Source organism: Cupressus sempervirens, chromosome 5 (assembly GCF_028749045.1).
Source record: "Cupressus sempervirens isolate cs-2001-9-10 chromosome 5, ASM2874904v1, whole genome shotgun sequence".
NCBI classification, from domain to species: domain Eukaryota; kingdom Viridiplantae; phylum Streptophyta; class Pinopsida; order Cupressales; family Cupressaceae; genus Cupressus; species Cupressus sempervirens.
The window spans coordinates 918,814,295-918,832,388 of NC_143122.1; the positions used below are offsets into that span (position 1 = coordinate 918,814,295).

An 18,094-nucleotide genomic window follows, 5' to 3' on the forward strand; every position below is an offset into this window, starting at 1 on the left:
CAACAAGTATTCGGTATAAACTACTCTTACTTTGAAGGCCTTGTGCATCCAGTGAGATTTTATACAACTTGCAACAAAAAAAATTATATTATATTGGCTATTTTCTTCCTACACCCTTACTGCACCCTTCTTCGCTATTTTCTTCCTCTTCACATCTCCCTATCATTGCCCCACAACCCCACTTCTCTTTCTTGTTCACAATAGCCTACCTAATTTCCAATGCACTCCCCTATTTTATGACACTCAATTTGGCTTATTTTTAAGTTCTTTAAAAATTTCTTCCATCATCTTCCCTATGAAAATTCAACTTCTACTTGATGTGTATTTTTGTGTTTAGAATTTGAGTTTAATGGTCTTCTTGGCCAACAATCTAAAATTGATTCAATAAATTAGTTACTTTTAAAGGCTTTCAGTCTTGGCATATGTGGTGATGAAAAATACTTGTCATGACTGTGTTTACTTCCACATTAGGTGTACGTGTGTACAAGGTCAATTGTAGCTAAAATCTTTCTCTGTTGTTGTATGTGCATACCCATTTCCAAAGCCTCAAGTCAGCACATGTAGAGAACATACTTTTAAAGGCATTTTAATTAGAGTTTAGTTCTTTTAAAACTACCAAAAGCTTTAGCCTTTTAAGCAACATTTGAAACCATGTAGTAAAGTTTACAATTAAAACAAGTTTCAGTTCCATCTAATTTGTTTCAACATCTATGTGATGAGCATGCAATCTTGAGTGCAAGATGTAAAGCTACCAAAGTCTATCACCATCTATCCACATGCAACTCTCAAGTCATCATCAATGTTCCTACTCATTGAATCAGTCTGCCTTGCTCCCTTCTTGTATCTCTTATTTGTAAAACCTTAGACTATTATTTTTCCTTATTTTAAAAGGTGCTAGCTCAATGGATGAGCCCATGCATTACAAGCAAGGGATGGTGGTTCAAATCCATCATGCCTTAAGATGAATTAATTAATTACATTGCAATATATATATATATATATATATATAGAACTTATTATTTTCATACCATCTTTTCTCAAACTATTTTCAAGAAGAAAATAAGCGAGATTGAAGATGTTTCTATAAGGAAAAAATTAAAATCATCTCTAAGACACAATAATAGTGTTGTTCCTTATTGTCTTTCTAAGACAATAGTCTAAGACACTCACTTAAAGACAATACTTAAGACAATACACAACTCTCTTTTTGTCTCCATTTACAACAATTTACTCAAAAATTATCTCCAATATTATCTTAAAACCCCCCTTCATGTTGTAGTGATCACCCAATGTCCTAACCTTTAAAAAAAAGATTCATCTTCCATTTTGATCAAAAGAGAGGGACCTCAGCTCCCTTAAGTGCTCTTGTTTTCTAGGAAATTCCGGATCATAATATTAGAGAAAACAAATTGACGATGTTATAGGGGAAATTGGACGTTTATGATATCAGCATTTTGTGGGCCATGCCTATTCGCTTTGAAAAGACTAAACTTGCGGAACGTTGCAACACGAACCGCCGAGAATTTCAACGTATTCAATCTGTTTCTTTAGTAATGCGGATGACATCGAAAATATTTCTCTTGCACGGTCTTTATGATATGTCAACGTCAACGAAGACCTCGATGCGTTTCGTCGAAGTTTCATCGTGACTAGCAATTTCCCAGGGCTTATCCGTCACAAAACAATAATGAACTTTAACGCAACACGGAGAGGCCTATCTGTTCGTTGGTAGGCCAAAATGGAATCATCCGACCAACTGCAAGAAATGCTTAACTTCTATGTGTTTTCCAGGAAATGCCGAATCATAAAATCAGATAGTTATCTAGAGAGAACAAACTAACGAGGCATTTAACGTTTTGTAGAAACAACTCGACTTATATGCCATCCACCGTCTTGTGCACCATGCCAGCGTGCCTTCATAAAGACTGAAATCTAATATCAAACGAGAAGCCCATGTTTTTCACAATTATTTTGTACTTCGTTAGAATATCCACAAGGATTTCCACCAAGAATTATACGTTGCTTGATATCAAAAAGAGTTTTCTTGGGCTCTGATCCCTATGTCCACGAAGAGCTCGATGAAACCTGCGGGCCATCGAAGGTCCATCCCGACTAACGAATCGGAAGGTCCTAATTCTGTAAGATAATAATGAAGAGAGAGGCCTATGTGTTCGTTCCTATCTCGAAATGGAATCGGCTGAACAATTGCAATAGCCTTCTTCCTATGAAAGGCACTACAAAATATAATTGCTAACAAATTACCCTCAGAGACCCTCTAAATCACATACTAGGATGGCTAAATTCACTCACCCTACACGGGCCTTCCTTTTCTTAACCTGTGTTGCTCTTTTCCTATTATCATCGCATCCAGGAAACTTTGCTTTTAGCTTCCCTCCTCTAACAGGTATAGAAAGGAAAAATGATGCCACATATCAAGAGAGTAATCAAAGAGCCCTGTACCTTACACGAAATGAAGCATCAGGGACCCTTAAGAACAGTTCCGGCTGGGCGTATTATACTGACCGTATTCCGCTATGGAATAGGTCTACTAGGGCTCTGGCCAATTTTTCAACTTACTTTCAATTCAATATTGATCTGAACAACGAAATATACGATAATCATGGAGATGGACTTGCGCTCTTCATGGCACCATTCGAACTAGAACCACCAGAGGACGCTTATGGTGAATTTCTTGGCTTGTTTAATGAGGAAAGCTTTAAACAATCATCTTATCAGATGGTTGCTGTGGAGTTTGATACATACAACAACGATTGGGATCCTGATGACAATCATGTTGGGATCGACGTCAATAGCATTTTCTCGAAGTTCATTTTTCCGCTCAATACATCCAGTGTATTTAATCGCTCTACACACCAAAATCTGACAAACGCGACTTGGGATGCCTGGGTGGATTATGACGGTGTAGAAAAGGTTCTGCACTTCTTTCTCTGGTATAATTCTTCTAAACCCAAAATCCCTCTATTTAACCATACAATAGATCTAAGCAACTGTCTACCAGAGTACATCAAGATTGGCTTCTCGGCTGCCACTGGAGAGTACACAGGGACGCACACCGTAAAAGTTTGGAATTTTACTTCTGAATATTAGTGGGGAGTCAGACCTCCTGGTGAATTACTTAGAAATGGCAATGCAAACAGATTTTCTGTGAAAGTTTATTTGATATGCGTGTTCTTCATTGTTGTGGTCCTATGTGGCTTCATAGTTGTTCGCTGGTGGCAGTATTTCAGAAAAAGGGGAAGAGAAGGTAAGGCTAGGGAAGAGAGCGATCCAGAGTTGGATGAATGTTGTTTTCATGGCCCCCAAAGCTTTTTCTACGCCAAGCTCAGTGTCGCGATAGAAAATTTCTACGAGAAAGAAAAGCTTGGACAAGGCGGCTTCGGCAGTGTTTACAAAGGAATCCTGCCCGGCATCGGGGAGGCACTGGCTGTGATAAGAATAGCTCAAGGATCGAGACAAGGAAGAAAGGAGTATGTCTTCGAAGTTCAAACAATCAGCAGGTTGAGACACCGTAATCTTGTGCGGCTTTTAGGATGGTGCCACGAAAAGGGAGAGTTACTTTTGGTCTACGAGTACTTGCCAAATGGGAGTCTGGATAAACACATTTTTGGGGAAGAGGAGGATACGCTGGATTGGAGCCGAAGATACAGTATCGCTTGCGACATTGCCTCTGCTCTTGTTTATCTCCACGAAGAGTGGGACCAACGTGTCGTTCATCGAGACATGAAGGCAAGCAACGTAATGTTGAATTCTGATTTCAATGCCAAGTTGGGTGATTTTGGTTTGACGAGACTGATGGAACGTGACCAGGAGGCTTCCCATACGACCATGGTGGCGGACACGCGGGGGTATGTTGCTCCAGAGTGCTCCATAACAGGGAAAACCAGTCCAGAAGCTGACGTGTACAGCTTTGGGGCAGTTACACTAGAAATTTCCTGTGAAAGGCGGCCGATTGATCACAGCCTTCTGGTCAACATCTATTGCATACTGGACCTTCTGATGTATGGACCAATTCCATTCATAGATAGGATTCCTGACAAATATAACACATCTGTGGCATTTTCAAGCTATCCAGTTGTTGTCAAAACTGCATTTGGGATCTATAGAAATTATTCTTAAGAAATACAGTTGGGTTTTTCATATTTTCTCTGTTGCCTTGTCCACCTAAATTTATCCTATTTTTGCTTGTAGGATGAGGTGTTTCAGGAACACGGTCTGTTGTTCTTGAATTTTCACTCTGGCGACTCATTTCCACAAATACAGGTAATGCTTGATTGTACCTATCACTTATTCAAAATCAACTTCATGTCTCCCTTGTGTTTCAAAATGAGATACTTCATCGGATGTTTGTTGACGAGGAATTCTATCCCTATTTTGTAATTCCAATTCTTGTATTAGCAATCACGCCCTTCTTCTAGCATAATTTAGTCGTCGGACTTCATTTTTCCTTCTTCTTTCTTCTTCTCTTTTAGCTTGTGTCATTTGTTCTTCTCGTTGTCTACGATACTCTATTTGGTATTCTCTCTGGTATGCACTTTGTTGCTCCATTTGGTATTGTCTTCTTTCTTGATCCGATTGGAAATTCATACTTGATTTATTCATTTCTATGAAATAAATTTGTAACCAAACATTAAAAAAATAGTAGATTTAGTAAATTATTTTTTATAAAATTGGTTTAAAATATCACATTAATTTAATGGCATTGCACTTTAGATAAGATAGATATTTATTCATTTCTAATTAATAGTTTAACAATTCACAACTACATATAGGAGGAACTTTTTTGTGTAGATAAGATCTAAAAATATACTAAATACCAAATAGTCTTGTATGTATAATACTAAATTTATTTAAGACAAAGGAAAACTAACATACGTTCATCAAAATTGATAAGTTGAATAGACAAATTAATAAAAAAAATCGATAATGTCAAATAATATGACTCCTAGATTTCATTATAGTGATGCAAAAACATGTGGAATTCATCAGTGAGGAAAAGGTTATTTTCGCCATCAATGTGCTCTTCATCATAGCAGATGTCTTTCATAAATTCAAAGAACCCAAATGATTTATTCCATGCGTCATGAATTTCCTTTGTATATTGTCCCATCTGCAAGATTTGAGAATCTTGGACACCTCGAACATGAAAGCTCACATTATCAATTTCATCTGTAATTTTTTTACAAGACTCAGAAATGATTGTTCCCAAACTATCCAAATAATTTTGAACAATTTGGCTTGATTGCACCAAGTCGTTTGGAAGAAGTGGGCTTGTAATAGTGTTCTCAGAATTATTTTGTTGAGCATCCATAGTTAATTTTTTTCTGATATCTATAATGTAAGGATAAAAAATGGTCAGTATCAAAATGACAAGAATTAAGCTATGCATATATAGAAATAAATTGGTATTTGAAAGAGAAGAAGATTTGTTTGATTCTTTCTTATTGACATAATTCTACGTATTTAATTTATTTTAACAAAAACCTTATATCTTCTTAATATTATTTATATAATGTTCTAATCTTTGATTTAAAAATTTAATAGTAAAACCTAACTTCAAATATTAAGGAGAAAATAGATAACATTTCATGAAATATTGTTTTTTATTTTCTTCATAGTTTGATAGATGTTAAAATTGAGATTTATAAGTAGAATAAAATTTATAAAAAATAAAAGACATTCTTAAATATAAAATTTAAATTTCCTAATCTATCATTTCATTTAAATGTGTATTAATCTTTCACACTTAGTTGATAGATCTAATTGAACATTTCTAATCTATTTTAATATAAGGTTGAAATTTATAAATTTGAGAAAATTTGAAAAGAATATTAGAGATTATATCAAGGCCTAGGACCTACTTCTTACATATATCACAAGACAAGGTAGAGACCATGTAGTTTCTATTCTAACAAAGCTTTTAAGAATTATTTTTTCATAAATTTTGTTCCTTAAAAATACATAACTAAATGATACCTATAATTTTAAACTTTCTTTTATTATCAAGCAATAAAAAATTATTTTCGCATAAGTCTATTCTCAAAGGATGCATAACAACAATACAATAATATTGATCAATCAATATATTATGAAAAATAGTATAATCTAAAATTTTATATATTAAAAATGATCTATCTATTAAAAAGATTACTACTCATTAATAAAAATTAATGTATCATGCATTATAAATATATAAATTAATTATAATCGTACATGTGTATCTATGTTTACTTATCTAAACTTGGATGTTTGATAAACTATATAATGGATTGGTTTCAAATTAATTTTCTATTTCTTAAAAAAAAAACTCCTATTTTTATTAAAAAGTTTCCTTAAAGTATTAGATTTAAATTGCTTCATGATGTATAATGAGCTTATCTAAATTATTCTACTACTATTTAATATCATGATAGTAGTTGATAAAACCTATAATAGTATAATTAGCTAATCTCAAATCCATTTACTTTTATTTAATAGTACAATAATAGTTCATAGGACCTATAGCATATAATTAGTTGATTAAAAATTATTCTACTTTTGTTGAAAATCTTAATAATAGTTTGTAGGAGCTATAATGGATATAAATCTCATCTACTTTTATTTAACATCATGATAATAGTTCACATGACCCATACTATATAATTAGTTGATCTAAAATCTATCTACTACTCTTCAACATGATGATGATAGTTCATAGAATGCAACACTTATATAAAGATTTAAAATCTTACAAGATCAAATCTAAAAACAACGTTGAACCGATCTACTACTACATTTTTTATTCTTGTTAAAATATTTTGAATATTAATTTAACTAAATCATAATTTTATACTAATATATTTCTCAAGACCAAATTATTTATCTAAATAAATTTTAAAAATTGTAAACCATATAATTATAAAAAATTGCAAACAATTATTATTATTAATCCACATAGTAAATAAATCTAAACAAATTTATAAGGTTTTCTAATATCAATAATTTGAGAGAATATCTAAATTTTAACAATATAACATGAAAAATAGTATAATCTATAATTTTATATATTAAAATTGATCTATCTATTAAAAAGATTACTACTCATTAATAAAAATCAAAAATTAAAACATATAATTATAAAAATTGCAAACAATTACCATTATTAATGTTATTTTAAAATAGCTTTGTAATGTTATTTTAATAATAGATAGAGGAATATAATCATTGATTCAAATAATTTAATGAAGAAGTCAGATTAATTAATACTATAATATCTAAATTCTAAAAATCTAATGTTTTGAATGAAGAGAAAGAAATAGAAAGAAATCTGCAATTGAGTAGAATTTCTAATATAACAAAGTTTCTAAGAAAATTTAAGGAAACTATGCAGATTTCAAAATAGGAAAATACAACACAATAAAAGTTTCTAAAATGGAAGAAATACAAATCTACAATATTTCTAATTGAGAAGAATTTCTATTCTATCAAAGTTTCTAAGAAAAATTAAGGAAATTATAGAGCTTTGAAAATAAGAAAAAACAACACAATAAAAGTTTCAAAAATAGAAGAAATCAAAACACATAAACATACATACTTAGAATAATGATCCTATTGCTCAATCCAATGTTGAATAGAAATCATAATATTGATCCTATTACTCAATCCAATGTTGAATAGAAATCAGAATATCGATCTTGTTGTTCAATACAATGTTGCATAAAAAAGAAAATAGGCTCTTGCGATATATAATGTTGATGTGTGATGGTTCAACTTCAAAGAATTGAAAACATGTAATGCGAAAAAATGGAGCATAAGGCAAGACATTTGGTTTTCTTGTCATAATAGATTATTGGCTTTCTTCTTGCTCGAGTGAATGACGAAGAAATATATTTAGAAACATCTAAATGTGTCTTCACACTATCAGCAATAAACTGTTATTTGATGACGACCTGACTGAACCTGACGTTTGATATTACGGACTCACAGGACGCGTGTTTAGTGTTTGGAAATATCGAAGCATTCAAACCAAAAATACAGTGTGGTTAAAGAGGGAATGGGAAGCATAAATGTTAAGCATTGCTGGTCAAGTCCACATGGAATTTCAATAAAGGACGTGGTATAACTGTTCAACTACCTGTCATATTTTTTCAAAATGTTAGATTGTTTACAACAAAATGTACTCCCATTGTAGAAGCCTCTCGGCTTAATTAACACCTCTTAGAGAAAACAAACTGACGAGGCATTAAAATACTATACGAAAAAATGGATGTCTATGATATTTGGCATTTGTGGACCATGCCTATTTGCCTCAAAAAAGACTGAAATCATGAAACTTCACAACAAGAACCCCCGATAGTTTCAACCCGTTCGATGTTTTTCGTTCGTAATGGCCAAAGGCATTCCCCGACAAATTCCATAGCGGATGACATCGAAAATATTTCTCTTGCATGCTCTTCATATCTCAACCAAGACATTGATGGATCCTGCGTGTCATCGAGGTTTCATCATCACTAACAATTTCCTAGGTCTTATCGGTAAAAAAACAATAATTAAATTTAACGCAACACGGAGAGGCCTATGTGTTCGGTGGTATGTCAAAATGTAATCACCCGACCGACTACATTAAGAAATGTTCAACTTCTATGTGTTTTCTAGGGAATGCCAAATCATAAAATCAGTAAGTAAAATAGAGACAACAAACTAACGAGGAATTTAACGTTTTATAAAAATGACTCGACTTATATGCTAACCACCATCTTCTGCACCATGCCTGTCTGCCTTCAAAAAGACTAAAATTTAATATCGAACAAGAAGCCCATGAATTTCAACATTAGTTTTCTACTTTGTTAGAATATCCACGAGGATTTCCACTAAGAATGCCATATTGCTTGATATCAAAAACACTTTCCCATCTGGTGTCCCAAGATTAGAGTTTGGCAAGATGAGTCGAATATTAGTTGGGAGGGTTTAAAGATATTTAGTCAAATGTTGCGAAGTGAGCAATATCGGTTAAAATTTTATATTATATCATATAAGGATGAGGTGCTCAGTATTATATGTGTATCATATGTGTTTTAAATGTTAAAAGAGTAAACAAGATTAGCATTAAAATATCAAGAGCACCATATTGGTCTAGAGTATTTTCTCTTCCATGCAAGATATCCAAATACAAATAACAAAGAGTGATTGTCACTATATCACACCTTTTAAGTTGTATGACAAATTCTAGATGATGAACACCACATTGGATGGTTAATGTTAAACTCCATGAGGTTCCAACTAGGTAGTGAATCCTCCATCGGTCGTTGCATATACCTATGCACTTAATCAACTCTTCTAATACATTCATCCTTAATCTATTATTACAAATCTAAAATCTTTCTCTAGCTCACAAATATGATACAGTGCAATACATTTGAAAAGATGAGAAATTTTTTAATGGAGAAATCACAATATATATAAACTTGCCTGCCACCAAAAAAAAATACCCTATACATCACCGAATCTGTAGACACTGAGATAGACAATAACTGAAAAAAGTGTTTAAACAAATGGAAAACTACAACATCATGTAACAGTTATCCTGAAGGTTGAATAATTTTGGAGTGGCATGAAAGAAATAGCCACCACAAATAGAATAAAAAAATCTTCATTTTTCAAATTTAAATAATAGAAACCAATGACTTAAGAATTCTAATCATAGAAAGACCAATGCAATCACCTCTCCTTTATCATAAAATCTAAAGACTGCACTATGAAATGGGGGAAATCATACCAGAGTTAAGCTCTACTACAGTAGATATCCTTAACAAACCTAATATTTGTACAATTTAACACACAATCTCAATGTGGAAGTGGGAGAAAACCTTGCACAAATTTATCTACAAAATTGTATTTCAACAATCTGTCAAAAACTCACAAATTTGATGACAAGAAAAATTTACAGATAACTTTTGATAGTGACCCCAAAAGGAAAAAAAAATATCAAATCAATTTTCACTTTTGTTTGCAGGGAACTTAAAAACCATCGTAGACTCTAGAATAGATTCAAAAGGTCTACAACAATTCACGAGAAATTTAGGAACAATCTAGAACCATAAATGGAAAGGCATTCACCCACGACAGTTGTAACTATAGTATTAAATGTCATATTTTAAAATTATTAATTAATCTTACATTGTCCTTGCATTTCAGCTGTCTATTTTATCATTCCTATCCACTCTAGCCTGGGAAATTAAAAAAAATTACAATGTGTTAATAATTTTAAACTGCCATTTGTTCATTGGTTGGAATAGTTTTCTTTTAAAATTCTTAATAGATAATATATAAAACCCCTAGCAAAATGCATACAGACTAATGAGAAAATAAGAATAGTTAATAAAAATGAAATTAAAAATATAGATGCACTACATACTATAGGATAAATTTTATTGATGTGTGATATTTCTATCAAGATTTAATTGTGTAGTTTTTGAGTCAAACATATTGACCCATGTTTCATGAGTAGTGATTCAACATGAATCCATCCCTCATTAGAATAAATAGAATTCTTGGTTTCTAAAATTAATAACTCTACATATTGTAGGAAAAACTCTTCTACTATCTTTTTGATTGAGGTTTTTGGTGTTTCCCTTTTAATATTTCTTAGTATCCTATTTGGTAACCATGCCACTTTCTTATAGTTTTTCAAACCCATTGCGCTAAATAAAAAATAAATAAAAATCGATGTAAATACTCTCAACTCATTAGATTTTTTGTATTTTTGCATGGCTCTAGTAATGATTTACTCTACAAAGAAATCCCTATATATCTTACGCCAAAACTTGCAATCCATCAAGTAGTCTCTTGAAGTGTAAATAAATGCTCATATGATGATAATATTTTTGAAAACAATGCAATATATTTTGTCGCTCATTTTAGCATGCATGTTGACATTTTCTCAACTCACTCAATGAGTACATTTTTGTTTGTAGATTCATAATTTCTCACATTTTGGGGCGCTATTCTTACAATGGTAAGGGATAGAAGTAGCATTGGGGACCTTAAATTACAAATGGAACAACAAACAAACTAAAAAATAGGTTTCCTCTTGTCTTATATTGCCTCAAAATAAAATAAAAAATAGATTTTCATTTGTCATTAAATGTTTAATTTTTTTAAAATTGTTTATTCATAAATTATTTCTAATTATTGATCATTTTTGTAATTTGGATAAATAAATGTAGATAATTTTAATAATCCTTATAGGAATTATATTAGTCCGATTTAAATTAAATATTTATGTCCTAAGCTAAATTAGTAAAGATATAATAATTGAGCTTGTATGTTTGACAAAGATATAACTCTGTTATTGGCATGGGCTTTTGAGTGTTGTAGCTGGTAGACATCAATGGAGTTTTCCTTTCTCAACTGATATGTTTTATGAAATCATTGCATATAGAGCATGACACTGGAACTATTATACTGCTACATCCTAAGCTAAATGAGTAAAGATATAATAATTTAGTCTAAGACATTCAAAGTAAAGGTGTAGGTAGGAGCTTGTATGTTTGACAAAGATACAACTCTGCTATTAGCATGGGCTTCTGAGTGTTGTAGGTGGTAGACATCAATGGAGCTATCCTTTTATTAATTGATATGTTTTATGAAATCATTGCATATAGAGCATGACATTATTGGGAACTATTATACTATTTACAGCCTATGAATATGTTTTTGCTACTATTCTTGATTTCCACTTCATGCCCTCTTGACTCCACATGTCATATACAGGCTTGTTTCTCTTCACAAGAGTGGACATATACTTACAAGTCAAGCATGTTAAATACAACTATTGTCTGAGACTGTAAAGCTTAACACATAGAAAATAATATTTATTTACAATATGTGTAATTCTAGTTTCTATGATATTACAATTTCCATCAGAGGTCCAACTAATTCCATTTGTCCTTCCACATTAATACAACTAAATTGGTATGCCCCTAAGCTTCCATTAACATTTGCAAGAACCATGCGATCTTGAACAACACTATACCCATGATTTTTTTCAAGTCTTCCCTCATTTTACATATTATTACAAGTACCTACAAGTAAAATTTCATCCAATTTAAAGTTCAATGCTGTATGCATTATCTTCAATTCCATTCCTAGACTTCTTAAGATGTCCCTATGATGCACCTGCATCATGAACTTCATGAATCATTTCTACATTTGATTTTTTTCCATGATTAATGTCCAATTTTTGTTATAATTTTAATCATTTTGCTAAGATGGGAGCTCTAATTTTGTAAAAAAGTAGGCTCCATCAAGATCAACAAAAGCTTTCAAAGTAATAGCATAGAAGAAACTAAAGAAAAGAAATGAATTCTTGTAAGTAAAAGGATCCTAGCAACCTATGCAAAGGAGAAGAAAATACATGTCAATTAAATTACAAGAACTTAATCATTGATAATGAGGACAATTTTTCCATAGAAAGTCAAATTATGATATTGCTAAGAGGGTTTTACAATATAATCATTTGTTAATAAAGAAGGCAAATTTTAAATTCTAGAAAAACTGAGAAAGATTTAAGTTAGAGGCCTTTCCTTATAGATTATCATATTATGATTTATGATGAATCCATAAAGGCTAGATTTATTTTCTTCTCTTAATATATATCGATAGAGAAATCTAGAAACCCCTTGGATCCATGTATTTGGGGTCCCATTATAGGAAAAAATAGGACATAGAATAGTAGCACATATGGTTGCTCCATATGCTGGAAAAACCATGCTCTTTCGTAGGAAACTCGTGTCCAAAGGTTTCAAAAGATTGTGTAAAACATTTAATGTTCTTTTACATTAAAAAATGCATTTTATGGTCCTAAAAAAACATAATAGATCATTTCTGATATGTATTTATGTTCTTTTTGCTTATTTGTATGACAATTAAACACAGTAGGCTGATTGTATGTTATCATTGGCTGGCCCATCTTGTCCATAGTTAGAGAAGCTTATTTTATTGTTGTGAATCCACTGCGTGTTGTGTAGGGGGAATGATAGCAAAACCAAGTAGAAAGAAAGATCTACTTTATATTATGTTATTAGTCAAATATCTATTTTAAAAATTTGCATAGATATGCTATTTTATAAGTTTTGACATCTTAAAGTGACACAAAAATTCTGAAGATGAGGTAGAAACGACATCAATTTCTAAGAAAGATTTGGAGAATGAGCATAGAATGCTTGGATCAATGTATTGCCCAAAACAGCATGACATAAGAGATTTCAATAGAGAATACCTAGACCAACACATTGTCCACAAAGTTATGACACAAGAAAGTTCAATGGAAGACTTTCTAAAAGAAAATGGAATCAAACACTCATTTCCAAAATAGCAAGCTTGGATTAGGAATTAAATTAAGATCCAAAAATTCATATTTTCTAAACTTGGAGTACAAATACATTGAAAAAAAATATAGCATGATAGCCTTGGTATGCTTAACATAACCTATATAGTCAACTAAGAGAAACTGGAAAAATTGACTTTAACACTCAAACCATCTAAAATCAATTCTTATTGTTTTGTAACTATATAAATTATTGATGACTACTTCTTTTGCAAATTTTTGGTTGTATTGAATCAAGCTATGGCAATTACTTCCTTGAATTTCATGCTTTTTTAAGTTTTAGCTACTATGATGGCTTTGTTTATTTGGATATCCAAGTTTAAAGCTTGGTTGCAGACAAATTTTGAATTAGCATGTTTGCACCATTTGTTGGAAGGTCAACTACAAAATTTTAAAAGCCTTACCTCTACATACTAGATAAACATCTGTATGCTAGACAATAGTCTGCCTTGGTTAGTTAAGCATGGTGAGCTTGTATTTTACTGTCGATTGTAGCATTTGATCAGCAAAACACTTATGCTTTTTAATTATATCACATTCACATTTTGTGTCATAATCATTATTGAAAGCATGAATACCATATTGTTCAAGCCAATGGTAAGACAAACTCTTGACAAAAAGTTTGGTCATTACTTGACTTGGCTTTAATATGTTGAGGGGAAGCACATGGTACAGGTGGTTGCAAGAAGAACCTCTTATAGAATTATCACATGAATAAAGTATGAGACAAATCTCAAACCAGATTGTATGGTTCTTTGACCTTTCCTCTTATTTTCATAACTAGTGGTTGGTAAAGAAAAAAAGGGGAAATTTGGTTTAATGTTTAAATACTAATAATTTCCAACTAGACTTTACAAGGTCTAAGTAAACTTTGTGTAGATCATTTAGGGAGGACCTTGACTTGCCATCATTTCTTATGCAAATAAGTTTAAATTTTCTTTCAACTTAATTTTTTTTTAGAATATAGGAGAAACCAATGAGTCCTTAATCTTCCAACATTTCCTTTAGTGAGTCTATTCTTTTCTCATATATTTCTATTTAAATAGAATAATTCAATTTTTACCATGGAGCTTGTCATTACATGGGAGACCATCATTCCTTTAGGAGAGATGTGATAAATATCTCTCATGGCATTCCCAATCAAAGAGAAATAGCACTGACCCAAGCTTATTCTAATCTATCTAGAAAAAATATTGTCTAAGTATCACAATCCTTCCATCACACCCCATTAACCCCGTCAACCAACTTTCAAAGTTATGTCAAGCCTTAGTGCCCAAGAATGTCTCCTCTTCTAGCTCAATACTCTATGCCCAATTTTAACTTAAATAGCTCAATGCTCTCTTGGAGCTATTTGGAATTTGGTAGATTCATGGTAGTGAGCTCTCCAATGAAAATACTTCCATATGCTAGGGCCATAAAATATCTTCTCAAGACTACTGCTCACCCAAACACTATATTTGTTTAGGTATAAAGTTTAAACTGTGTGAATGCTTTTAGTGATGAATCACTATCTCTATCTCAAGTCGGTATATACATTATTGAGACTTGCCTTAAATGATGCAAGACGGTGATCCCTACAATGACCATAAATGTCTATAGAGGCTAGGGAATATGGATGCTATTAGAACTACATATAAAATTGATAGGCAGGATCCTAGCTTAGATGTTGCTAGTGAAACAACTGTAGTTTCATCCCTAGTGTTCTGCAGCATGAACCTTTCCTATTCCAAGAGGCTCATTTGTGCTTCCACCATGGTAAATTTTTAGTAGCTTCATGAATCCAAGCTATATTATATTCTATTTTTTTTGTTGAGGAGCTCATCAACCTTCCTATTCTAGATTTTTTTGTTTCACTGAAAAGCATAGATGATCTTATAGTAACTCTTTTAAGTCTACAATCTCTCCATTCTATTGCTCTTCTTATGAGTTAGAGGTAAAAGTAAATAAATGTAGTATGTTTTTAGATTATACTACAACAAAATATTAGTTGAATTGATTTTCTTGGGTGATCTCTTAGGATGAACTATTGTGGAGCTGGGTGGATATATAAAGTAATAAAAAGTGTAAACTATTTGATTTACATTCAAGAAAATGGCTTGAGTTTCTGAGCTCTTGAGTTAGACAATATACATGGGTGGTTCAATAAAAATGTTGGAATCAGAGTGATTTTATTAAGGTACACAAACTTGAAGTTGTGGGTGTTAATATATTTCAAGTTTTCATTATGGGTTTTTTTTGTTCTATATTATTTAAACTAAAGCTATCTAAGTAGATGCTTTACTACAAATTGTTTTCATGGATTGACTACAATTGGGTATACATTATTTTGTGTGGGAATTCCTTAATGGGAAAGTGCAGTCTCTTTATGACCACAATTATCACATGCCAATAACTATATATATCTACTATGCCTGGAACATCAACTTCTAGAACTAAATACACAATAGGTTGGATAAAAATTACTTTATCCGACTCAATGGATTCTACTGTTGTGATAGAAATCCAAAAACCTAAAACTAGTGTTTATAGCTTGTCAAAACTATTCAGATGCATCCTCCTTCGAATAGGAATGACAATGCTCGACTTAAACAAACAAGTATTCAGTATAAAATGGTTTTACTTTGAAGGCCTTGTACATCCAGTGAGATTTTATGCAACTTGCAACAAAAAGATTATATTATAATGGCTATTTTCTTCCTACACCCTTACTGCACCCTTCTTCGCTATTTTCTTCCTCTTCACATCTCCCTATCATTGCCCCACAACCCCACTTCTCTTTCTTGTTCACAATAGCCTACCTAATTTCCAATGCACTCCCCTATTTTATTACACTCAATTTGGCTTGTTTTTAAGTTCTTAAAAAATTTCCTCCATCATCTTCCCTATGAAAATTCAACTTCTACTTGATGTGTATTTTTGTGTTTAGAATTTGAGTTTAATGGTCTTCTTGGACAACAATGTAAAATTGATTCAATAAATTAGTTACTTTTAAAGGCTTTCAGTCTTGGCATATGTGGTGATGAAAAATACTTGTCATGCCTGTGTTTACTTCCACATTAGGTGTACGTGTGCACGAGGTCAATTGTAGGTAAAATCTTTCTCTGTTGTTGTATGTACATACCCATTTCCAAAGCCTCAAGTCAGCACATGTAGAGAACAAACTTGTAAAGGTTTTTTAATTAGAGTTTAGTTTTTTAAAAACTATCAAAAGCTTTAGCCTTTTAAGAAACATTTGAAACCATGTATTAAAGTTTACAATTAAAACAAGTTTAAGTTCCATCTAATTTATTTCAACATCTATGTGATGAGCATGCAATCTTGAGTGCAAGATGTAAATCCACCAAAGCCTATCACCATCTATCCACATGCAAGTCTCAAGTCATCATCAATGTTCCTACTCATTGAATCAGTCTGCCTTGGTCCCTTCTTGTATCTCTTATTTGTAAAACCTTAGACTATTATTTTTCCTTATTTTAAAAGGTGCTAGCTCAATGGATGAGCGCCTGCATTACAAGCAAGGGATGGTGGTTCAAATCTATCATGCCTTAACATGAATTAATTAATTACATTGCAATATATATATATATATATATATATATATATATATATATATATATATATATAGAACTTATTATTTTCATACCATCTTTTCTCTAACTATTATCAAGAAGAAAATAAGCGAGATTGAAGACGTTTCTATAAGGAAAAAATTAAAATCATCTCTAACACACAATAATAGTGTTGTTCTTTATTTTCTTTCTAAGACAATAGTCTAAGACACTCACTTAAAGACAATACACAACTTTCTTTTTGTCTCCATTTACAACAATTTACTCAAAAATTATCTCCAATATTATCTTAAAACCCCCCTTCATGTTGTAGTGATCACCCAATGTCCTAATCTTTAAAAAAAAGATTCATCTTCCATTTTGATCAAAAGAGAGGGACCTCAGCTCCTTTAAGTGCTCTTGTTTTCTAGGAAATTCCGGATCATAATATTAGAGAAAAAAAATTGACGATGTTATATGGGAAATTGGACGTTTATGATATCAACATTTTGTGGGCCATGCCTATTCGCCTTGAAAAGACTAAACTTGCGTAACATTGCAACACGAACCGCCGAGAATTTCAACGTATTCGATGTGTTTCTTTAGTAATGCCCAAAGGCATTCCACAACAAATTCCATAGCGGATGACATCGAAAATATTTCACCTGCAAGCTCTTTTGATATGTCAATGTCAACGAAGACCTCGATGCGTTTCGTCGAAGTTTCATCGTGACTAGCAATTTCCCAGGGCTTATCCGTCACAAAACAATAATGAACTTTAACGCAACACGGAGAGGCCTATCTGTTCGTTGGTAGGCCAAAATTGAATCATCCGACCAATTGCAAGAAATGCTTAACTTCTATGTGTTTTCTAGGAAATGCCGAATCATAAAATCAGTTAGTTATCTAGAGAGAACAAACTAATGAGGCATTTAACGTTTTGTAGAAACAACTCGACTTATATGCTATCCACCGTCTTGTGCACCATGCCCGCCTACCTTCATAAAGACTGAAATGGAATATCAAATGAGAAGCCCATGTTTTTCACAATTAGTTTGTACTTTGTTAGAATATCCACAAGGATTTCCACCAAGAATTATACGTTGCTTGATATCAAAAAGAGTTTTCTTGGGCTCTGATCCCTACGTCCACGAAGAGCTCG

At 32.1% G+C, this 18,094-nt stretch overlaps 1 protein-coding gene across 1 annotated transcript; it reads left to right on the forward strand.

The window, feature by feature from the left end:
- Positions 1 to 2,292: 2,292 nt before the first annotated feature.
- Positions 2,293 to 8,043, forward strand: LOC149558934 (L-type lectin-domain containing receptor kinase IX.1-like). Its single transcript, XM_089831135.1, has 4 exons — positions 2,293 to 2,931; positions 3,109 to 4,092; positions 4,210 to 4,281; positions 7,984 to 8,043. Exons 1-4 carry the CDS (start codon positions 2,293 to 2,295, stop codon positions 8,041 to 8,043), a joined length of 1,755 nt encoding a protein of 584 aa, XP_089687261.1.
- The last annotated feature ends 10,051 nt before the right edge of the window (positions 8,044 to 18,094 follow it).